Genomic DNA, 25,289 nt, shown 5'->3' on the forward strand with positions numbered 1-25,289 from the left:
TTACCAATGTAAACATGTTTTAATTTAATGAACAAATCTCAGTAAGCACATATGTATGTTATTATTTTGCCATAAATGTCCATTTACGTAAATTTCTTCAAAAATTGGTTGACAGATCTCGCAGCAAAGCTGCTTGTAATTTAAAATAGAATATATCAGAACTGAAATTTAAGAATCCTGGATTTAATTGATACCCTGATAGAGTTATTGAAAAAAAACTTTGTGTTTAGATAATTTTAGATTTTAAAACAAATCTCAATTTCTTTAATAAATTTCCTGTCTCCATTGGTCACACCCACTTGGAGTAACGTGAGGTTCTCTTCAGTTTTTGCATTTGAAACAGCTAATTTTTCCTCAGGTCCAAGGCTCTTCAGTTTGGAAATTATTTTGCAGTCTCCAACCGAAGCACCTGTGAAAAACTCATCAATAAGTTGCAGAAAATCAGAAATTTCTTTTACTTTAGTGTAATCTTTTGGTGTTTTACCCTCCTTATTTCGCATGTTGTAGATGGCACCGTACTTAAGCAAAATCTTGACTGTCTCTACATTTCCAGCTGCATGCAGTGCAGAATTTCCTCCAGTTGTTGTTTTAGCATTTATGAATGAAGACAATTGATCGAAGTTATTTTCTTTCGCATGCATTAGGAGCTTTTCAGCAATTTCAAAATGTCCTTTAGACGATGCAATGTGCAAAGCTGTATTTCCTTTGTGGGTTGTATGCATAACATTGCATCCATTCTGTAATGCATCATTTATTAAAGACATCTGTCCTTCACTTGCAGCAAAATGAATGAAAGTTCTACCTTCAGAATCAAAAGTTCTGTACTGATACAGGTCTTTCGCAAGCGATTCATTAGATGACGGATCTTGATCAGGCTTAGTATGATTCGACGGTTTTCGTAAATTGAACAAATCGACGCCATGATTCATTTTTTCTAAAAATTGTTCCATTTTCAAAACTTTTGGGTTATTAACACCAAACACAGCTCTTTGTTTCTCAATATTCTCTTTAAGAATTTTGAAACCCTCGCTAATTTTACCGCTTCTGAACAATAATGCTCCTAAATTGGTTTCAGCTTTCAATGTAAACTCATGTTTAGGACCTAAAACTTTCTCCTGGATATGTAAAACTTCTCGCAAGTCATTGAGTGTTTTATCAGATAAATTATGAAGGCATGATGTATATTTAATATTATGAAGGGACATCAGAGTGGCTGAATGATGATGCCCTAATCCTCTCTTTTTGTATTCGTAAACACATTTATAGTTGGACAATGCTTCTTCGTATTTGCCCAAGTGAGTTAAAGTATTCGCAAGATTTTCTTGGGAGTGAATAGTTATAGGATTGTCTGACCCAAACATTTCGAGAAACTTTTTAAACGCAATGTTATTTTTATTCAGTGCATCATCATGCCGCTTAAGTGCGTTCAAAACTTCTGGCAAACTACATAAAGTAATCAAAGTCTCAAAATGGTCGAATCCCAAAAGTTTACTTTGTTGCGAGTAAACGTCTTCTAAAATATTTATCGCTTCTATACTTTTACCTAAGCTATGCAAAATAGAGCCTATATAAAATCGTGTTTTCTGTGTTCCACTATTATTTAGTCCAAACAATTTCTTCTTTTTTTGCAACATTTCCTGAAAAATAGCTAGTGCTTGTAAATACTTTTGCTGCTTATACAGTATTATCGCTGAAATTTCTTTGGTTTCTAATGTAAAGGGATTATCTAAGCCAAACATTTCTGAATTTTTCTGCTGTAAATTCGATTGAATGTTTAGAGCTGCGTCGCAATCTTCATTCCTAAATAATTGATTAAAAATTTGCCTGTAGGATTCAGATTCATTTAGAAATATACGCTTAAGCTGATTTAAATCAGGAAAATCATTATAAATAGCCCAAGCTATTAGAGTTTTTCCTTCTGTATTTTTTGCACACACCACTGACCTTAACTCTTCAGACTTCTTAAATTTTTCTAGAACACCTAAAACCTGAGTATTACGATTCTGTACATTTTTAAAAGAAGTATCGATTAGTTTTAATAAATCGATAATGTCTTTGCTTGAAGCTAGATCAAGAGGAGTTTTCCCAGCTGTTGACATCGCGTTATATGTGGCTCCATTTTCTAATAGAATTTTTACGACCTTAATATTCCCAGACTTCGACGCATAATGCAAAGGAGTGGAATTATTTTTTCCAACTATATTAGGATTTGCTTTGTTTTGCAACAGAATTTGAATAATATCCACCAACCCTTTCCATGCAGCATAATGCAAAAGGGTGGCATTTCCTGAGTCTTTCGCATTGATGCAAGCTCCTTTATCAATTAGCGATTTTACCTTCGTAACATTGTTGCTTTTAACTGAGTCAAAAATTTCTTTTGTCAGCATTAATATTTTTCTAACACCTTCCTTATGAGTAAAAAGTAGTGGTGTCATTGGAAAGGCATCAAGATTGCAATCGTAAATGGCGCCATTGTTCAGCAGTACTTTTAGTACTTCCTCAAAGCCAAACTTTGAAGCTAAATGGATAGGCCTTACTCCATCATCTCCAGATTCGTTGACATCTGCTCCTTTTTCAATCAAATATTTTGCAATTTCTGTTTCGCCTGCTTGAGCTGCATAGTGTAAAAGTGTGTTGTTTGAACATCCACGCTCTGTTAACAATTTTTCATCACACTGGAGGAAGTGCTTAACAATATGTAAATGTCCAGCTTGAACTGCTACGTGAACAGGTTTTGAACCGATTTCGTTAGCAACATTTAATGAGGCATTTTCGTTCATAAGAAACTTTACTACGTCTAGATTTCCACATTGCACGGCAATGTGCAACAGAGTATAATCGCCATTTATTTTTTCATTTACATCCACAGTCTCATTCTGTAGAAATAATTTTACTGAGTCCAAATGACCATGCATGATAGCCAATTCAATTGAACTTCTACCTTCTAAATCTAATTTATTAAAGTCCGCACCTCTGTCTAACAATACTTGCATGATTTTAGAATGACCGAGTGATGCTGCTAAGAGCAATGGGGTAATATGATTTTCAAAAACAATGTTAACATCAGCTCCGTGATTTAACAGAAGGATTACAATATCCACGTATCCATACTGGATTGCTGAAAACAAGGACTCGTTTATGTTAACTGATTTTGAAAGTCTCTTTTTATCTAAAAAGCAGGACACCAATCGTTCTAAGCCTTTGAGTGAAGCTGTTTGTAGAAGAGTTTCACCCTTATCTTTAAACTGTTTCTCGATATCTATAAATTTATTTTGCAGAAGAATTATGCACGTATCCTGACTTCCCTGCACGAGAGCTTTATAAAGTGGATCACCGTCATTCACATCAGCTTTATTTTTGATCAAAAACTCAGTTATTTCAGCGTAATTGCTCTTGGAAGCTAAGCACAATGCAGTATCGCCTTCAGAAGTCATAGAATTTAATGAACATTTTCCACTTGCGAAAAGTATTTTAACAAGCTCAAGATTATTACTGTCAACAGCGTAATGCAAAGGTGAAAACCCAATTTTATCAGGAATGTTAAGGTTGGCTGAATTATCAGTTAAATATTGCACTATTGGGAGGTTATTGAACATGCAGGCAATGTGCAATGGAGTATGGCCATAGATATTTTTCATTTCAATGTTAATTCCCAAGTTAACAAGTATTTTAAATACTTCAAGCCCACTCGAGTTAGGAAATGAAACATTGTGTTTTTCTTCATTAATTAAATTGTAACCACTGCTAACTGAATTCCAATATTCTAAATTTGTAGCGCACATGTGTAATAAATTTTGTCTACGTTTATCAACAGAATCAATATCAGCTTTTTTGGATAAGAGTTTTTTAGCCATATCGAAGTATCCCAGTCCGATGGAGAGACTCAAAGGTGTGAAACCGTTTTTATCTACTGCATTAATATCAACTCCTCTTTCAATTAATCGCAGTAATAAATCTATTGATCCGTGTTTTATACTTAGATGAAGAAGATTTCTGCCATTAACATCTTTCACATTAACAGGGGCATCATTATCGATTAAAAAATTTATCAAATCTAAATTTGTGTGGGGAATTGCATACTCAAGTACAGAAGCACCTCTTATTGTGACATCTTTAATACTTACACCGTGTTTTACAAAAGTGTTTATTACGCTAATATGTCCTTTCACAATGGCTAAATGCAAAGGTAAAAGGTCTTCATGACCTGAAGAATATATATCTGCACCATATGCAATTAAAACCTCAGCAGTGGATGCGTGACCATTTACTGCAGCGAAATGAAGTGGAGTGTAATTAAATGAATCCTTCGCATTTACGTTTGCCCCTTTTGAAAGCAATGTTTTGACTATTTCAGTATGACCTGCATAAGAAGATAGATGCAATGGTGAGAGCAATCTATCAGATGCAGAATTAACATAAGCTCCTTTTTGAAGTAAATAAAAAGTCATATCCAAGTGACCCATCTCAGCAGAAAAATGCAATAAATTAAACCCCTCTGGATTTCTGATCAAATTTATATCTTCCATATTTTCCAGAAACAGTTCAACAACGTTTACTTTATTATTGATCACAGCATTGTGCAGTGGAGTCCTAGGTAATAGACTCTTGATATTTACTGCAGTCTTGTTCTGAAGCAATGTTTTTACGACATCAACACAGCCATTTTCTGCTGCAATGTGGAGGGCTGTCTGATCTCCTTTACACTTTTCATCAACTGATATTCTTAGCTCTTCTATAATGTAACTTGCCATTTCTTTGCATCCTGCAGCAGCTACGTGGAGAATATTTCTGTCATAAAAATCTTTGACTTTTGGATTCAAACCACGGCCAATTAAGAGTTTTATATTATCAATGTTAGATGATTTTGAAGCAAAATGTAACGATGTCATCAAGTCGTGGTCTCTTCCATAGATATCAGCCCCTTCTGTTATCCAGTGTATCACATCGTCTGTGGAATTTCTAGTCAAAGCGCCAAACAATCTCTCTTGATTTTCAACAATGGACTTTGCTTTTAATATAGTCTTCAGGCGTTTAATCATGAAATTTTCTTTTCGATAAATATCATGTTTAATAATTTTTAAAGCATATAAAAATATTAACTGAGTTGAATCCATCAAAATGTCTACTACAGGATTACCATGAGCTAGATAATTCCTTAGATATCTTCCAACCAATAAAGGATTATCTTCTTCGTTAGACAGCTGACTCGCTATTAAATAAAGGTTGGAATGCTCTAAGCTAGATAAAATAGACATTATAAGCATTTCAATTTCTACTTGCACTTTTTTATTATTCTGATAGAGTTGAAATGAAACAACATTTTTTTCTGAGAAATTGTGATCGCTTACAATTTTCTTTAAAGCAATAATATCATCGTATAAGATATCTTGATAACAGGTAGTTGACGACTTTTTTATGCTTCTAATTTTCTCATTTGTGATTTTTACAGTTTTTTCATAACTTTTCTTGAGTTTCTTAAGGTGTTTAATTTCATGCCCTTGACATTCAGTAATGTAGAAAATTTTGAAAATTATGGAATAGAAGTTAAAAATATTCTGTTCATCTACTTTCGCATTCCTTGCTATTTCATGTGCTAGTATTCCAATTCTTGTTAAGCTTCGTGACATATTATCAGGATTCACGTAGTTCAGCTTCTGCCTTATAAACTTTTTTCTCTCGGAAATGAAGAAACTATCCATTTTACACTCAGGAACGCGTGCATAAATTAACAGAGCAAGGGTTGTATCAAATTTTATTCCGAAGTTTTTCAACTTACCCTTCTCAAAATTAATAATATCTGCTATTTTCTTAAAGTTACTCTCTTCAATAGGTGTTTTTTCCTTCATAATTTCATTCAAACCGGACACGAGTTTTTCTACTGTAATTATATCATTGTTGCCTGCTATAGCATTATTTATATCTGTTAGGTCATCTTTAAGATTAATAAGTCGAATCATACAGGAAATGTCTTTGAATGAATCAATGTCTTCGCAATTGCAAATTCTTTCCAATAGAGTTCTGAGAGTTTTAAACTTTATTTTCTGAAGTACTGAAGTGATGCCATGGATTAAACTCTTCACGTCATTTTGAACTAATGAGTAAAAATCAGATCCGAAAACTTCTTCAATTTCTTGGCAGGTAGATAAGGGAAATCCGTGAGAAAACGAATCTCTCAAAGTTTTCAAAATAGTATTAGTCTGATTTGGCATAAACAACATCAAGAAATCGTTTGAAGCAGAAGAAAGTTTAGGCGATTCCAGTGAATTTTTTAAATTCTCTCCTATGACTTGCAGTGCCCTCACAATTACAGTCTTCCCACTCTTTTCTTGAGAGTTGACTTCCGTTACTATATCGACATATTTTTTAATAATATTAAGAGACTCATAATCGCGTATTAAGTCGTAATTTTGGTAAAATTCTTTAAAGTCTGGATATTTAGAGGTGATACGGCTTACTACATCTCCTCGTTTTAATTTTTCAGGAAGCTCACATAGCTTTTTTATATCCACTTGCTCGATTTCTTTGGTTTCATTCAGTATGCATTGTGAAAAAATACCGAGGTATTTTACGAAGTCTGCCATTGTTACACAGCAGTTTATATAACTCCCCTGGTTATTCAGATATCGGATGATCGAAACTAAATGAAGTTCCATTTCTTCCCAAGGTATTCTGTCATAAGTAGATTTCAGTCTTTTTTTCAAAATCATTATATTCACGGCAAGTTGTTTTGCTGAAAAGATCATCAGATCTTTAAATTCACTCTTTGTTCTAAATAAATCAATGTACTCTAATATTAGTGATAGTTTTTCTTCGATATCATCGTGAGAATAAACATTTGAGTCAGATGGAGGGTTTTTTTCTAAATAGTAATCAAGTAAGAAACTGTTTATAAACATCTCCATTTCAATTGATACATCTACATTTTTTAAGTTCAATTCATTTAAGCTCCTTGATAGGAGAGAACACAATTCTTCAGTGTGTGAAGAAAAATAGTCCGATGGCCACTTCTTCATTAAAACTTCCAAAAGTCGGATATTTCCTGAACGTATTGCATAATAAAAGGCATTGTGATCTTCTTCGTCATTATCGGCAGGCAAAGGATATTCTCTTCCAATTTTTGAAGAAAGATCACTGATAATCATTGAATCTTCACTAAATATGTGGTTCAAGATTTCTAATCGGTTATATTTACAAGTCATTATAATCACATTAGACATTTTAAATGGATTGTCATCGCAATTAAAGGAAGAATTTAAATTTGGAGAACTGGCCCCTTTACTCAACAATGACAAGGAGGTCGATAATCTTTGAAATTTTACTTCCTCATTGGCTTCAATAGCATTTTTTATTGCTATTAAAATTTTTAAGTATATACGTATTTTCTTTTCTTCATCATACTGAGAAAAATGGTCAGTTACTGCATTCTCTGATTTCATTAACAAGTTCAATAATTGCTGCACTTGAGGGTCGATTTCCAATTTTTTGCTATTCATCATAATTATGAACCTGAGAGAGAGAAGAAAAAATACATTACATTAAACTCAGGTTTTGGAGAATATTAAGAGTTATAATGTGGAATGAAATTTTAATGTAAAAGATACAGAGTGTTCTTTAGCTAAAGTTTATAATAAAATTATAAAAACTTACCTGAGTTATAAGGAGGTACAAATTTTCTAGATCTGGGATATTTGGAGCCTCTGTATTTCAGCAGTTCTCCTGGAATTAAGCAATTATTTTAGCTTCTAAATTATAATGAAATTTCAGAATAGTTCATTTCTTAAAGATTATTTCCAATTTAAGCATACACAAAAATTGTTTGACAGCAACTAAAATTTTGCATTAATTTACATTTATCATTATTAGGGTAGATCTTTTCTTTAATACTACATAGAGTTTTGTAATAACCACAATTATAGTATGAAATTTCATAACTAATTTCTAATTCTTTAGAGTCGTGGTATTCCAGTGGCTAGAGAATCTGGCATTGGTTGGGGTTTGATTCTCTGGGTTGGGGTTTGATTCTTAACTCCGCTAAGAGCCACCGAGTACATGCGACGCATACTTGCTCGTAAAATATGCATCATCCAAAGTCTTGAGGCTGGTCGCTGAGTACCATAGGTACAGGGATATGGAGAAAATTTCCCTACCAATAGATCTATGTCTAAATTGAAAAAATGGTCACACGAGTGAGGTTGCCATTTTTTCGTGGGGTTGTGAGCTGAGACTTAGTTTCACCTTCGCTGTGCTCTCTTGTCAAACGAAATTCGCGCCTCCCAACTTAATTCGCAAAAAGTTTGGCTCATTTAAGTATCATTAGAAATGACGAACAACATAATTTTACTGTTTTTTAAGTGTTTTAGTAATATTAAATTGTTATTTAAAAATGTTTTCCTAGTCCCGTCTTGATTAAAAGAAAGCTACTTTCTAAAAGTTATACTAAATTATTATGTTTGTATAACATAAATTAACGAAGAAAGCTGGCTAATTATAAAGATGAAAAAATTGCATCTAATTCATACAAGCCCTTCGCCCAATTTACTACCTGGTAAGTTTCATGTTAAAATAGGGGCACTATTTTTTTGTAAGAAATAACCATATACGATACGTCTTTAAATGTGCATGGGAAATTTAAATTTTTTTTTTATGAAATTTTAAAATTACGCAAAGTCCAGAGAATATATAGCCTTTACGTTATCGTGGATGATTTATATTTTTTTCTTATCATTTTGTTACACGTTTAGTAATTTTTTGCGTGTAATATGCATTTTTGTATTTCGTAATATATACATTGAAACTAAAATGAAACATGAAGCTAACATAAAACATGAAAGTAGTTTAATTAATGAACTATGGGTGTTATATTTCGAAAATATCTACATTTAGTTAGAATTATTTATAAAAAAAATTTATAAAAATAAGTAAATGAGTATTTTTAAGTATTTTTTTTAATTAATAAACACGCATGACAAGCGAAAGCATGAGGATAGACAGTTGGCTAATTTTTTTAAATAATTTCTCGTAAGGTGCTATTCATTTTGAATTAGTTTCATGTTGTAACATGGGAGCCATAATTTCCTAAAATACTTATATATGTCTAGAAATATTTAGTGAAAATTATTAATTTTGAATTATTTCACTTCATTAATGAAATTTTTTTAAATGATTTTAAAAATATGAGTTTTTATGGTATGAGACATATTGTTTAAAACATTTAACATTAGAATCGATGTTATCTAAGGTCTTTCGCTTACGCGCCAAAGAGGCCAAAATTGCGAGAAGGAAGTGAAAAATGTGTTAACACGCGTCCCCTGAAACGCTTATTTTTCCAGTGCGAAAAAATAGTGTGTTAGTAAACTTATAGATACAAAATAAAAATAAAAAACAAACTTTAAATACATATAAAAAAAGTCTTTTATTTTATTATAAATAACTGGAAGATAAAATATGAGTAATTACATCATTTCTTTGTTTAAGTTGTCTGTTCAGTATTAAGTAAAAGTCTCGATTGTTAAAACATAACTCCACTTGTTATAAAATCCTTCGTTTATCAATTTATCAATATATAAATCTATATCAATATCTTCTTATAGCAATATATCAAATAATATTATGAATGTGTTTATAAATAGATCTATAAAGAGGTTGGGAATTCATATTTTAATAGAAAGCTGCTTTTAGTAAAAAGGGAACCCAGAAATATAGAAGGACCCGTAATTTTCACAAGCAGATTTAATCACTAGCAGAATCACTGATTCAGATATTGATAAACTTGTGCAATATGCAGAATCAGCAATGAATCATACCCATCAAATATCTCTACTTGTAACACAGAATAAACTTATCAAACAATATTAAATCAATAGTGTCATCTAATACCTTCTATATGTTTTAGCAAATTTCTGTTTTAAACTTTTTAAACGATTTTTTTGCAAAATTTAGATTTATTTGGTGTATTTCAGTTCCCTGCATCAAGAAATCAAATTTGAAAAGAAAGTCATTCTATTACCAATATTGAAAAATCTAGACATCCCAATTTTTACCCAACATTTTAAGTCTATAAGGTTCCTACATAGAAAATGATATTGGTCCAATATTAAAAAATATACACCTCACTATATTAGCTTGTAGAGAGCTAGTTGAGGCAAGCGTGTTCAGATCACGTCCGTGAATCACCCATGTTGGGCTAGGCTAAAGTACCCCAATGTGTCTGATCTAGTCTGAGTAGCAACAGCACAAGGAGACCAATGTCGTATATTGCAAAGGCAATTGTTCTCTCTGATCCCTCCAGAAAGCTAGGCATATTCAAATGGAGGTGGACGTTTCTATCGAGATAGGCATGTTCAGATTGAGACAAGCAGCGTGCCTGCGAGCCGATCTTGTGGTGATATATTACGGACAATGTCAACCTTAATCTCTCAATAGGTACGCCAAGATAAAATCAAGTTAACACGTGCTATATACTAGTGAACTGTCGATAAAATTTTAGCTTTTTAAGAAATTGACTTGAGTGGTTCTGAAACTGCTAGAAAATAAAAAGGTCTAAGGTAAATAGTTACCTCAGGAATCCTGAAAACCAAGGCAATAAACAGCGTATCAGAAGACAAAAAAAAAAATATCAAAGCAAGAAAAACAAATTTGGAATCTTGCTTGCGCGATAAGATGTCATCGGCAGTAAAATAAAAATGAAATGCAATCAACATGCAGTAGTAAATCAGAACATTTAATTTAAGAATATTAATATTTAGAAAACTCCGCTTATTAATTTCCACGATGATGTTTATTTAGCATTTGCAAAGAAACATCTTGAGAAAGGTGCGAATCGAAGTGATATGTCCTTTTCTGAAGTTTAATTAGATGGCTGTCAATAGTTTTTGGTACTACTTACGGACAATAACCCGTTTATTTACCAAACGTCAATTTGGTGGATGATTTGTTACGGTTTCGGTTTCTTTTGCTACAGGCGGTGGTACTCCTATTACATTCACACAAACTAAAATGAATTCAATTACGTTTCAGAATATATTCGGAATATATTAAAAATCAGAATATATAAAAGATCAGAATGTATCAAAATCTATAGCCTGTTGCTCTTCTTATGACATTCGGAGACTGGAATTTTACAAGACATGCGCCAGTCCATACTTCATAATTCAACTCACTCCTGGATGAAAGCTACTGAAGCATAAATCCCTTGATCGGCCATCCAGTAGCTCATATCTCAATCTGGTAGAAAAACTTTGGGGCACATTAGTAAGATACATTTACAGATCTGGTGGACAATTGAGAAGCAAGTCGGTTTTGATTGATGCAATTAAGATGTCTAAAGAAATATTGATATCATCATTTTGTGAACGCTCTCTGTGTCCACGAATGCGAGAATGTAATTGAATAGAAAGGATCTCACTTTGATTACTGATGTAATAGTCGTACTGACTTTGCTTTTCTAACATGCTTTTTTCTAATTTACATTATGTTGAAATCTTATTGTGACACATAAAGTAAAGTGTATTTTGCTATTAATTTCATTTCGCTTTTGATTTTATTATGTCATAATCTATGACTATATTATAAAATAAAACGATGTAGAGTCCACAAAAAGAAAGATATCATCCTGAATAACTTTCGTTCTAATGGATCGGATTTTCTCGAACTAAGTGTCAATCATAATGGTTCAGGGGCGTGATCTGAAATATGTTAATTAAATAGTGCTAACTATTATCTAAATTACGAAATCAGACGCAAAAACGTACTTTCTCTGAATAAACATAAATATTTTTCGCATATATGGGTTTCTTATCTTCAAAATATAGGGGATAGCCGCAATCTGGGAAATGTGGTCCCCATAGTTTGGTCAGAGCGATTCAAAGCTTGGACCCCTTAATATTAATTTCACTTTTTGCGTTTTCAGTAATATTTTAAAAACTAATGAAGCAATTCAAAAAAAAATTGCACCCACTCAAAACACTCATTTACCCAAAGATAATTTCAGGAAAAAATAATTTTTAATAATTATTTATCATTTTTTACTATTTAATTAAAGTAAGAATGAAAAAATGTTGAATTACAAGGTATGGATATTTTTATACCATATAGATCTATATATTTTTCAATTGAAAAATCTAAAGTTTTAACTGTTTTTATTTATTCGAAGAGAAAAATTAAAATTAATTATTTAAAAAAAAATAATTTGGCGACAATGAAGAAATAATTAAATGGGACGATCAATATTAAAATGTAATAAACTTAGGAGGAACTTGACTTCGCGCGCGTAGCATAAATTTTAATTCATATTTTTTTCGCTAATAATAGTTTGCTAATATTTTTATTTTTATTTTTTTACAACTATAAAATACGGTGTTTCTTTTTTAGTCGTCTAAAAATCTGCTTGCAATTTAGTAAAGAAATGTGAGTAAAATTCTTTATTGAATAAAAAAAATTTTATTCAAAGAATATCGAGTTTTATAAAAGCTTGATTCTGATAGAATTTAATTATTCACCAGATTGTGCTTATTTAATGTGATTATTTTTTATTTTTTAGTTTCTTTTCTCAATAACTGAAACAATTTTAATTATATGCATATGTATGAATAGATTTAGAATAAAATATTTATCAATTTCCTCAATATATTTTTTATAAATATTAATAAAAATACGCAGTAAACATATTTAAGCATATCTCACATCATCGCAAATTTCTCAACATCTTATATATTATCTTAATCTTAAAAGTGATTTTTCAATCACCTGTGAGGAAGTAATACGCAGTACTATTTTACCAACAACTTAATTAAATTTTAACATTTTTAAAAATCTTATTCTTTACCCTACTACGTTTATTATTTCTTCATTAATATACTAATCAATTGTTTTAGTACTCTAATTTAGGTTTTCTTGAAAGTAAAGTTCCTTTTTAAATTATAGTTAAGTTTTTTTATAAAAGAATTATTGTCTGCTAGCTAAGAATAAAACATTGTTAAGAAATTAAAAACATTCCACTGTTTAAAATTATTTAATGCAAAACAGCTGATTATTTACTAAGCATACTATTTTTTCTGAAAAAGGAACATAAATCGTTTATTGTCTTTTTTGTTTTTGTTTTTTGTGACTTCAACATAGATTATCTAAAATAGTGTTGATGTCTTATAAGTCACTACAAAGAGTATAAAGATACCGAACATAAAAAACTGTCGAATACGTAGCCAAAATTTTTCAGCGTCTTAAAATATATCAGTATCTTAAATATCGTCCTAACATTTTAGTTGTGAAATTAAATTTTTAATTATCTGACCATGTGTGATTCACTAATTATTTCATTATATCTTTTACTCTTTCTTTATGATTCCATGTAGATTTTTTTCCGGATAATACACTAAATTATTTTGTTTAATTTTTTACTTCAGCACGATTCCCAATATATTATTGTAGTATAATTTGTTATCAGGAAAAATGCCTTATTTTGTTAAGCAGGAAATATTAAAAATTGAAATTTGTTAGAAGATTCCGAAGCCGGTCAATTTTTCAACCATCTGATTTAAGAAAAAATGCAATAAAAAATACACAATTATTTAGATAAAAAATAAAAACTTATTTAGATTAAAAATTTTAAAAAAATAATTAAAAAAACGTGGCAAGAAGACTTACTTTTAAAGAATAACTTAATAATACTTTTTATAGAAACTGTGAAAACCAATTTTTCCTATATTTCGTCAAAAGAGGATAAGAATGATATTGCTCTAACGGACCTACTCAATAATTTCGCTATTTCCAGAATGAAATCTGTTCGATCGGAACATATTTCCTTGAAAAATAAAACGAGGAAAAAGCCGTATCAAGGTTAAAAATATGCGATGGAATCCCCGTTTACTATTATACTATAATAGTATTAAATCATGTAGCTTGAATAATTTATTTTAAGCAAATTATTTAATAATTTTAAGCAAATAAGGGTGTAAAAATAAACTTGATTTAAATACTCCGAAAGTATATATATGTAGAATAGACTTTGGAATCGATATATAAAAAATACCTTTTCAAACAACTTCGAGTAGTTCGGAAACAATAACTTGTTTGAATAGTTGTCCTTGTAACTATTTAATTTCGATTCCTGGTGCTAGGGGACATTTCATTTTCACATTCGACTTTTCAAATTTCAATTGTAAACAGAATTTTTTTATGTCCTTAAATTAAATTTTTAAGGCTCGCAGCAAAAAAAATTTCACTTCATTGATTTTTTTACAAAGTAGTGAATTATTATTTTTTCAATCTAAGAACCTGTGCCTATAACTTAAAAACTTATTTAAATATCGAGTGAAATAATTCAATATGTTGTGTAACTAAATAGACAATCCCAAGAAACTGAATCGAAAATATAAAAACTTCACTGATTTAAAAAATATTAGATGATAATAAAAATAGACATGTTTTGTGCTTCCAATAATAAAAGTCACAAGTTGTTCAAGCTTGACAAGTTTTGAGAATGGGCGATTATATTTGAACGCTCAAAACATGTCGACTTTTACTTCCCTCTTCATTAAACATATGCGTTTTCATATTTTAACAGGATATATGTGGTCTTTAAAAACGTAAGAGCATCAATATTGCAAAAATTATATATAACTTTAAAATTAAAATTTTGAGACCAGATATTTTGAGTTAATGATATTTATTAATATTTTATCTTTTAAGTTTTCGTGCCCCCATTTCAGCATCTTAAGGACCTTACGAGCTCTGTTTAAGAAGAGAGTATCGTATCAGATATATATAAGAAAACAAAAATAATCATAGTAGCAGTATTTAGTGGTAAATGTAGCTTATCGTAATTGAAGAATATGCTGTGCGACATTTTATGGTGAATTTGCGAACGTAAGTTTCAGAATGTATCGAAACATGAGGATGTTATTCGCTAATCATCTTTATCTAAAGAAAACCTTGTAACCTAAACATCTAGCAGAATGAAGTGATTTTTTAAACAATGAATCTTACAATATGCAACATATTATTTCGATATCTTATTTTTAAATATAACATTTTTCCATGTTTTTAAAATACCATAAAACATTCAGCAATTCCTTGAGTTAAATAAAAAAGAATTATCGTAAATTATAGAAAATCCTGTGAATGTGCATTGGAATTACTATACAATATACATTTTATTTTTCACGTACTTTTTTTTCCTTCAAATTTTCTTGCCTAGAAGACTCAATTAATGCTGTAAAAATGATTATCCCTAAAATTTTGCATATAGCCATAATAAGTTATGTTAATTTGATTTTAGTATGAAATCCTCGAATAAATATAGCAAAAACAACATGACCTAAATAATATCAGACAGAAAGTTCATGTATTTAAATTCTAAAAACTTTGAAAATCATAAATAATTTATAAATCGATTCAAATTTTTTTTTTAAAGGAGATTAAAATTAAAAAAAAAATTTGCTTTTTGGGCAGAAATCAGCTTAAAAATTGTCTATTGCCTAGAAACTTCGAGATATTTTCTATTAACTATTAATTAAACCTCTCCGAGCAATCACAGAACATTATTTCAATTTTTTTTTACAGTCAGAGCTTGGTTGCTTAGCAACCTAGTGAAATTTAGCATTCTTCTTTTGAATTAGTCAATGTGTTATCTTAAAATATTTAATTAGCGCTGGCGACTTTTTCTGGACTATCGCCAAACATATAAACCTTTATTGTGACCCAATTTACGACCCAATTTTTTAAAATTTTGCCTACCCCGCCCCATCCTAATTCATGTGTCTGGATTCCAAATATGTGAAAAAATATGTGTTTATTCAGAGAAAAAACGTTTTTGTGTCTGATTTCGTAACTTAATTAATAGTTAGCACTAATTAATTAGCAAATTTGAGGTTACCCCCAGGAACCATTAAGATTGACACTTAGTTCGTGAAAATCCGATCATTAGAACGAATAAAGCTATTCCGGGTGATATATATATATTTTTTTTGCGGACTGTACATAGTTTCGTAAACATGCTTTTTGAACTATGAATATTTTTTTGAAATAAGCTCTTGAACTATGCCCAAAACAAAAGCCTCATCTCCGATTTATAAGACACTTTAATGAAAAAGTTCACAAATGTTAATGTATTTTATAATACTGAAAAATAAATGAGAAACATCAGATAGTATAGTTGAGGTTATTGAATGGTTAAATAAGAAAAATAATTTTTCAATGTTGAATACGTTTTTTTATTCCATAAGAAATGCTAATGTAATTTTTCTCGAATGCATAAACTTTTTTTTCTTCATAATTCATTCATTATATTAGTATTAGAAATAACAATGTTATGAAATTTATTTCCTCACAAACATTTCAATTAAACAATTTCATACAAAGTACGCAAACATTAAATAAATAACAACTTATTAATTGGACATAATTCTAATTACAGGTTTCAAAAATCGTAACTCGTGAAAAAAATTTTAATTTTCGGAACCCCTGTGGCCTTTATATGAAAACCTCAGGGTTTCGAGGAACATCATTTAGAAATAGCTGATCTAGTTTCTCCAAAAACAAGATAAATACAAAATATTATTTTTTACAAGCTTTTCTTTTCAAGATAAATTGTATATTAGTAGCAGTGACATTTGGCAGTATTATTGTTGATTGCAGCAATAAAGGTGAAAGCATATACTTTGCTGTTAACCAATTGCTAGATAACCCATAAACAATTGGTTTTTTTGCTAACTGCAGTCCAACATTAAATAATATTTCTTGCAATTTAATGGAAATGATTGAATTAAATCGAAAAACTGTGTCAAAGAAGAGAGTAAGTGACATTTTTAGGAGCATTTACAGAAATATATAAATTGAACAAGCGAAATAGTAAAAACTGGTTGAATCAATGTGGGTTTTCTATTTGTAACAGATTTTTTTTATTTTCCAATTTTAATTTTAACATAAGTAAACATTAGTTTTGTGTGTGTGATTGAATTAGTTTCTCTTTAAATGACGTAGTGGTAATATAAATAGGGCACAGAAGTATTAGCCCACGTTCTCTTAATTCTATCACAAAATAGTTCGAACACCATATTTTCTTCTTACTCAGATGAACATCTTTGAAAATACACTTAAACGCTTCATCTATTCAACTAGACTCTCCAATTTTTATTCCACTTTGACAGTTAAAAAGAAAACTATTTCTTAAAAGTTACCAGATTGGATAGAATTATTCACTAGTAAAAGTATTACATATTTTGAGTTGAAGCTTCTATTTAGCAAACCAAAAAATACAAAAAAATGTAACATATGAATAAATCCAGATGCAAAACGTGCTACAAGCATTACAAGAATCGTTACATAAATATGTTTACCAAATATATATATAACGCTTCATCTGTTCAACTAGGTTCTCCAATTGTTATTCCACTTTGACAGTTAAAAAGAAAACTCTTTCTTAAAAATTACCAGATTTGAGAGAATTACTAACTAGTAAAACGATTGCATATTTTGAGTTGAATTTTCTACTTAACCATTTATACAAAAAATGTAAAATATGAGTTGGTCTGGATGCAAAACCTGCTACATACTTTATACGAATTATATAAATATATTTGCCAATTATATTTACCAAATATATATAACGTTTCATCTATTCAACTAGATTCTCCAATTGTTATTCCACTTTGACAGTTAAAAGGAAAACTCTTTCGTAAAAATTACCAGATTGGATAGAATTATTTACAAAAAAAAAAAAAAATACAAATTTAGAGTTGCAGTTTCTACTTAGCAAACCATTTATACAAAAAATATAAAATATGAATAGATCCAGATGCAAAACGTGCTACATGCATTATAAGAATCATTACATAAATATATTTACCAAATATATTAAAACGGTTTATGACGGTTCATGACGGTTCATGACACACTTATTTTAAGGTTAAACTATCAAATTTATTCAAATTCCCCCATCCCATTGTTTCGGAGCCAGTCATAATGTATCACAAAGTATGTATATTGTTATATAGAATTCAATTTACCAACTTTAGCATTTGGGAAGCTTTGAAGCATTAAATTTCTTTTATAGTATTTAAAAAATGAAATTTCCAATCTCAGACATCAAGTTTAATACTCTCAATAATTTTTTTGTGCCCATAATTCAAACCAACTTGCAGTATTGTGTGGTGCAACTCATTTCTTGCATTTAAAACTGTTAATTTATCTTCTGGGCAAAGATTCTTGAATTTGGATATTATTTTGCCGTCTCCAATCAAGGCACCAATGAAAAATTCCTCAATCAGTTGAAAAAAATCAGAAATGCTGTCTACTGTTGTGCAATCTTTTGGTGTTCTGCCATCCTTGTTTCGTATGTTATAGATGGCACCGTACTTGAGCAAAGTCTTGACAGTTTCAACATCTGCAGCTGCATGTAATGCAGAATTTCTTTTATTTCGTGTTCCAGCATTTATAAAATCAGTTAATTGTTTGAAGTTAGTTTTTTTTACATGCTTGAGAAGTAACTCGATAATTTCAGCATGACCTTTAGACGCTGCTACATGTAGTGCAGTATTTCCTGTATTGGTTACAGCCATAACATTGAATCCAATCGGCAATGCATAGTTTACTAAAGACGTATGTCCTTCCCTTGCAGCAAAATGAAGAAACGTTGTTCCTTCAGAATCAAAAGTTTCAAATTGATACATATCTTGAACAAGTGACACGATTGGTTTCGGAGCTTTATCGGATGATGTTAGTAAATTGAAAAAATCAACCTCATCCATCCATTTTTCTATTTTTTGTTGCAGTTTTAAAATCATTGAATCATTTTCACCTGAGACAACCTTTCGTTTCGGAATATATCTTTTAAGAATTTTAAGACCCTCACTAAATCTATGACATTTGAATGACAGTTTGGCTAATTCATACTCAGCCATTAACGTAAATCGATGATTTGGACCTAAAACATTTCCCTGAATATTTAAAAAATCTTGTAAGTCATTGAGAGCTTTATCAGATGAACTTTGATAACATAACAAAGACTTTACTTTAAAAAGTGACATTAAAGTGTCTGGATGAGAAGGCCCTAGCTCTGTTTTTTTGTATTCGTAAATACATTTGCAGAAAGATAGAGCCTCGCAGTACTTGCCCAAATTTGTTAAAATATCTGCTTGAGATTGTTGAGCGTATATAGTTAGAGGGTTTTCTGAACCAAACATTTCCTGAAATTTTCTCAACATAATCCTATTTTGATTTAGTGCTTCATCATACCGTTTAAGTTCATTTAAAACTTCTGCCACACTAAACATAGTAATCAAAGTCTCAAAATGATCTGAACCCATTAAAAAGCTTTGTTGTAAGTAAACATCTTTTAAAATTTCTATTGCTTCTTCGTTTCTATCTAATCTATGGAGAATGGAACCAATATAAAATCGTGTTTTTTGAGTACGAATGTTACCCAGTCCAAATAGCTCCATCTTCCTCTGAACCATTTCCTGAAAAATATCAAGTGCTTCGTGATATTTCTGCAGCTTATACAATATTATTGCATAGTTTTCTTTGTTTTCTAATGAATTTGGATTATCTGAAACATGAGTTGCAGAAATTTTCTGCAGCAAATTCGTTTGCATCCTTATATCATCATTAAAATTTTCTTTAATAAATAAATGATTATAAATTTGATTGTAGGTTTCTGAATAATTGAAAAATAGTTGTTTGAGATGATTTATTTTAGGAAAATCATTGCAGATAGCGCAAGACAGTAAAGTCTTTCCTTTTTTATTTTTTGTACACATAATCGATTTTAACACATTGGAATCCATAATTTTTGCCAGGGTTTTTAAAATCTCAATATTAGCATTTTGCACAGATTTGAAAGCGCTATCGATTAGTTTTAATAGATCACTGACACTTTTGCTTGATGATAGATCAAGAGGAGTTTTCATATCAGTTGTTATTGCATCATATATAGCACCATTTTTCAATAGAATTATTATTACTTCAATTCTGCCAAAGACTGACGCGTAATGAAGAGGTGTAGCATTCCCCTCTCCGAACATATTAGGATTTGCGTTGTTTTGTACCAAAATTTGAGAAATTTCAGCATAACCTTTACATGCTGCATAATGCAAAACCGTATTATCTGTTGAATCCTTAGCATTGATGCACGCACCCTCATCAAGAAGTGATATAACCTTTGAAATATTGCTGAATATAACTGAATGAAAAAGTTCTTTTATCATCAGAAAAATTCTTTTAATATCTTTTTCTTCTATCTCAGATAATCTAATGCAGTCATAAAAAGCGCCATTGTTAAGCAGTAATTTGATTACTTCCTCATGGTCAGACTTTATTGCAAAATGAATTGGTCGGAATCCATCGTCACACTCATCATTGACCTCAATTCCTTTTTCAATTAGATATTTAACAATTGCTGTTTGGCCTCCACTAGCTGCGTAATGAAGAAGAGTCATGTTTGCACATCCACGGTCTGTTAACAGCTTTTCATCGCACCGAATGAAGTATTTAACAATATGTAAATATCCATAATAAGCAGCTATGTGTATGGGTTTTGAGCCGAAGCTTCCTATAACATTTAAATCGGCACCTTCATTCATGAGAAATTTTACTATGTCCAGGTGTCCATATTCAGCAGCTAAATTTAACAAAGAAGAACCATCATGGATTTTTTCATTTATGTCTATAATTTGCTGCTGAAAAAATATTTGTGCTGATTCCAAGTGACCCAGAAATACAGCCAAATCAACCGGTCTTTGATTATCGGAATTCCGTTTATTGAAATCAGCTCCTCTTGTTAACAATAATTTAATGATATCGGAGTGTCCACAAAACACAGCTAGATGCAAAAGGGAAAAATTAGGTTTAAAAACAAAATTTACGTCAGCTCCATGATTCAATAAAATGGTGACAATATCTTCGTAACCCCTGTGAATTGCAAAGTATAAGAATTCATTCAAAGCAACTGACGTCGAAAATTTCGTTTTATCTAGAACGAAAGATACCACTCGTTTTAGACCTTTATTCACTGCGTACCAAAGAAGCGTTTCAAATTTATTTTGAAATTGCTCTTCGATATTGGTTGATTTGTTTTCAAGAAGAATTATACTCATTTCCTGATTTCCTAGCAATACAGTTCGATGAAGGGGATTCCCATCATTCACATCTGCTCCATATTTGATTAACAGTCGAAATGATTCAGTGTAATTGTTGGTTACAGCTAAGCATAAAGCTGTTTGGTTATGAGACGTCTTAGAGTCCAAACAACATTTTTTACTAGCTAACAGTATATTTATAACTTCCAAATGATTATGTTTGACAGCATGATGTAAGGGTGTATATCCTAGTTTGTCGTAAGTATTAATGTCAGATAATTTAGGGATTAAATATTGAACGATGTCATCATAGCCTGAGATGCAAGCTAAGTGCAAAGGAGTTCTGCCAAAGATATTCTCACTTTCAATACTAATTCCACTTTCTACAAGCTTTTTAAAAATGTTAAGCCTACTTGAATTAGAGATTAAGTTATTGTAGGTCTCTGTAAAATATTCTTCTCCCATAGTGTCCCAAAAAAGAAAACTTAAAACACACATATGCAATAAAGTTTGTCCTTTATAATCAACTGAATGAATATTGGCCTGTTCGGATAACAGTTTATCTGCTATTTCAAAGTAACCAAGTTTGATAGAAAGGCTCAAAGGAGTAAGATTGAATTTATCTGCTGAATTAATGTCGGCTCCACATTCGATCAATCTCAGCGAAATACTTACCGAACCATTTTTTATGCTGTGATGAAGAGGAGTACAGCTATCAGAATCCCTTATGTTAATCGACATTCCATTTTCAATTAAAATATTTATGAGTTCCAAGTTATTATAACGGATTGCATATTTAAATACGGGAAAATCCCTTCTCTTAACATCTTCAATACCTGCACCGTGTTCTATAAAAAGTTTTAACACGTTTAAATGTCCATTCATAATGGAATGATGCAAAGGTGAACGTTTTTCTTTGTTAAAAGCATTGAAATCGGCACCATGTTTTAACAAAATTTCAGCAGTTGATGGCTGTCCATTAAACGCAGCAAAATGAAGTGGGATGTTGTCAGCTGAATCCTTAGCATTTATATTTGCGCCATTACAAATCAATATTGTGACAATTTCTACATGCCCAGCGTAAGCAGATTTGTGCAATGGTGTGACCAACGTATCAGATACAGAATTAACATCTGCTCCTTTACTGAGCAAATATTGCACCATATTCTTGTACCCCAAGTCAGCAGCAAAATGTAATAAGTTCATTCCTGTTACATGTTGGATTGAATTTATATCCTGAACATTCTGAAGTAATAATTCCGCAGTTTTCACTCTATTGTTTATTACAGCTTTGTACAGTGGTGTCCCAAGAAACTGATCAACGTTAATTGTAGCCTTGTGATTAAGTAAAATTTCAACGACATCGAAAAACCCATTTTCTGCTGCAATATGAAGAGCTGTTTTATTTTGCTTACATTTTTCATCAACTGATACTTCCAAATCTTCTATAATATAAGAAACTGCATCTTTACATCCTGATGCAGCAGCTAAGTGAAGAATATTTATATCATTAACATCTTTGGCCTTTGGATTTAATCCGCGATCTATCAAGAACTTGATAATATTAATGTTAGAAGATTTTGAAGCATAATGTAAAGCTGTTTTCATGTCAGGATTCCTTCCGTAGATATCAGCTCCTTCTTTCATCCAATGTTTCACATCAGCTAAGGAGCCGTTAGACAAAGCACAAAACAGTTTTCCTTGATTTTCTACAATAGATTTTGCATTCAATAGATTCTTTATGCGTTTTTTTGTAAAATTTCCTTTTTGATAAATATCATGCTTGATAATCTTCAAAGCAAATAAAAATATTGATTGAGTGGAATCCATTAAAACTTCCATGAGAGGATTCCCATGAGCTAGATAATTCCTCAGATATCTGCCAACTAATAGTGGACCCTCTTCGTTAGATAGCTGAGTTGTTATCAAAAAAAGATTCGAATGTTCTAAGCTAGACAAAATTGATAATATAAGCATTTCAATTTCTACTTGCATTTTGAAATCATTTTTATAGATGAAAAATGATTCTGTGTTAAATTCAGATAAATTATGTTTACGTACTATTTTTCTTAAAGAAGTAATATCATCTGACAAGACATCTTGATAAGACGTTGTTGATGATTTTTTTATTTCTCTGATACTACCAATAGTTATTTTTTTAGTCTTCGTAAAATTTTTCTTGAGTTCCTGTAAGTGTTTGATTTCATCTCCTTGACATTCAGTAATGTAAAATATTTTCAAAATTATAGAATAGATATTTGACATGTCTTGCTCATCTTCTTTATACAAAATATGCTTTAAAATTTCATCAGTTAAATATCCTATTCTTGTTAAGCTTTCTGGAACCATTACAGGGTTTATACCATTTAGCATGTGCTTAATTTTCTTCTTTTTCTCAGAAATTGTGTAACTATTCAATATACTGTCAGGGACCGATGAATTATATAGCAAGTTAAGATAGAACTCCAACTCAAGTCTGGACTTATCTAGAAAACTCTTTTCAAAACTAATTATATCTGCTATTTCGGAAAATATACTCTCTTCAAAATGTGTTTTTCCTTTTACAATTTCACTTAAGTCAGCAATTAATTTTTTTAATACAGTAATTACTGTATTGTCGTTACTTAGTAAAATATCTGTTACATCATTCTCAAAATATACAGGTCGAATCATACGAGTAATGTCTTTGTATTCAAAAATGTCTTTGCAATTGCAAATTCTTTTTAGCAAATATCTGACAGTTTGAAACTTTATTTTCTGGAGAACTGAAGTTACAGCATAACTTAAACTTTTCACATCATTCTGAACAAATGTGTAAAACTCAGGACCGTAATGTTCTTCAATAACTTTACAAGTTGACAAAGGAAAACCATGCGAAAAAGAGTCTCTCAAAAATTTCAGAATAGTATTTGTTTTGTTTGGTATGAACAGCATCAAAAAATCGTTTGTGGCGCTTGAGAGTTTAGGCGATTCCAGAGTATTTTTAAAATTCTCTCCCAAAACTTGCAATGCTCTAATGATGACAGTTTTTCCGCCATTTTCAAGACTGTTCACTTCAGTCACTACGTCGACATATTTCTTAATAATATTGAGAGATTCATAATCACGAATTACCCCATAATTTAAGTAAAATTCTTTGAAATATGGATATTTCGAAATGATGCGGCTTACCACATCATCACGATTTATTTTCTCAGGAAGCTTACTTAACGATTCTTTGTCCATATGATTAATTTCTTTGATTTCACTGTTCAGACACTCACAAAAATTACTAAGATATTTCACCAAGTCATTCTCTGTTACAAAACAGTTGATGTAACTTCCTTGATTACTCAGATACCGGATGAAGGAAATTAAGTGAAATTCCATTTCTTCCCAAGGAATTCTGTCATATGTAGATTTCAGCCATTTTTTGGATAACATTATATTCTGGGCTATTTGTTTCACTAAGAAAACTGTTAGATACTTTGATTCGCTGTGTCCATACATTGCTTGAACTAAACCACTATACTCCAAAATAAGTGACAAACTTTCTTGGATATCATCGTGAGAATAATCAATTGAGTCTGATGGAATGACTTGCTCAAAGTAGTTGTCTAGCAAAAAACTATGTACATATATTTTCATTTCGGTTGACACATCGGCATTTTTCAGCAATAACTCATCCAAGCTTTTCGTCAGGAGAGAGCACAGTTCTTGGGTGTGTGATGAAAAATAATCCAATGGCCACTTCTTCATTAAAACTTCAAGAAGGTTTGTATTTCCTGAACGCACCGCATAATAAAATGCATTGTGACCTTCTTCATCATTATCGGCAGGCAGAGGAAAAGGTGCATCAACTTTTGTGGAGAGATCACTGATAATCGAAGAATCATCACTGAACATTTGGTTCAAGTTTTCTAATCGGTTGTGTTTACAAGCCAAAATAACAACATTAGTCAATTTAAAGGGATTATCATCATAATGAAAGCAAGAAATTAAATTGGGGAAAATGCTTACATCAGTCAGTAATGCCAAAATACTGGATAATTCCTTAAAGCTCACTTCATCATTGATTTCAAAGGAATTTTCTATTGCTATTAAAATATTTCTGTAAGTACGTCTTTGATTTGTTGCATCGTATTGCATGAATTGGTGCATTATTGCATTTCCAGATTTCGTTAGCAGCTTTAATAACTTTTGCACTTCAAAATTGATCTTCAGATCTTTTTCACCCAT

At 30.9% G+C, this 25,289-nt stretch overlaps 1 protein-coding gene across 1 annotated transcript; it reads right to left on the reverse strand.

Moving 5' to 3' along the window:
* On the reverse strand, positions 1–25,289 carry LOC107440000 (uncharacterized). Its single transcript, XM_071185839.1, has 3 exons — positions 18,081–25,289; positions 16,655–16,707; positions 1–7,506 (listed from the first exon to the last, which is right to left on the reverse strand). The coding sequence occupies exons 1-3, from the start codon at positions 25,287–25,289 to the stop codon at positions 237–239; spliced, it is 14,532 nt and encodes a 4,843-aa protein (XP_071041940.1). The 3' UTR covers positions 1–236.

This window comes from Parasteatoda tepidariorum, chromosome 9 (assembly GCF_043381705.1).
Source record: "Parasteatoda tepidariorum isolate YZ-2023 chromosome 9, CAS_Ptep_4.0, whole genome shotgun sequence".
NCBI classification, from domain to species: Eukaryota; Metazoa; Arthropoda; class Arachnida; order Araneae; family Theridiidae; genus Parasteatoda; species Parasteatoda tepidariorum.

Excerpts from the sequence above, each read along its gene's own strand:
- LOC107440000 (XM_071185839.1), bottom strand. The coding sequence starts at position 25,289 with ATGGGTGAAAAAGATCTGAAGATCAATTTTGAAGTGCAAAAGTTATTA. Across the intron at positions 16,708-18,080 it reads TTGAGAGTATTAAACTTGAT|TTAGCAAAAAAACCAATTGT; the intron begins GTCTGAGATTGG and ends GTTGGACTGCAG. Across the intron at positions 7,507-16,654 it reads AGCAATTGGTTAACAGCAAA|GTTCATAATTATGATGAATA; the intron begins GTATATGCTTTC and ends TCTCTCTCTCAG.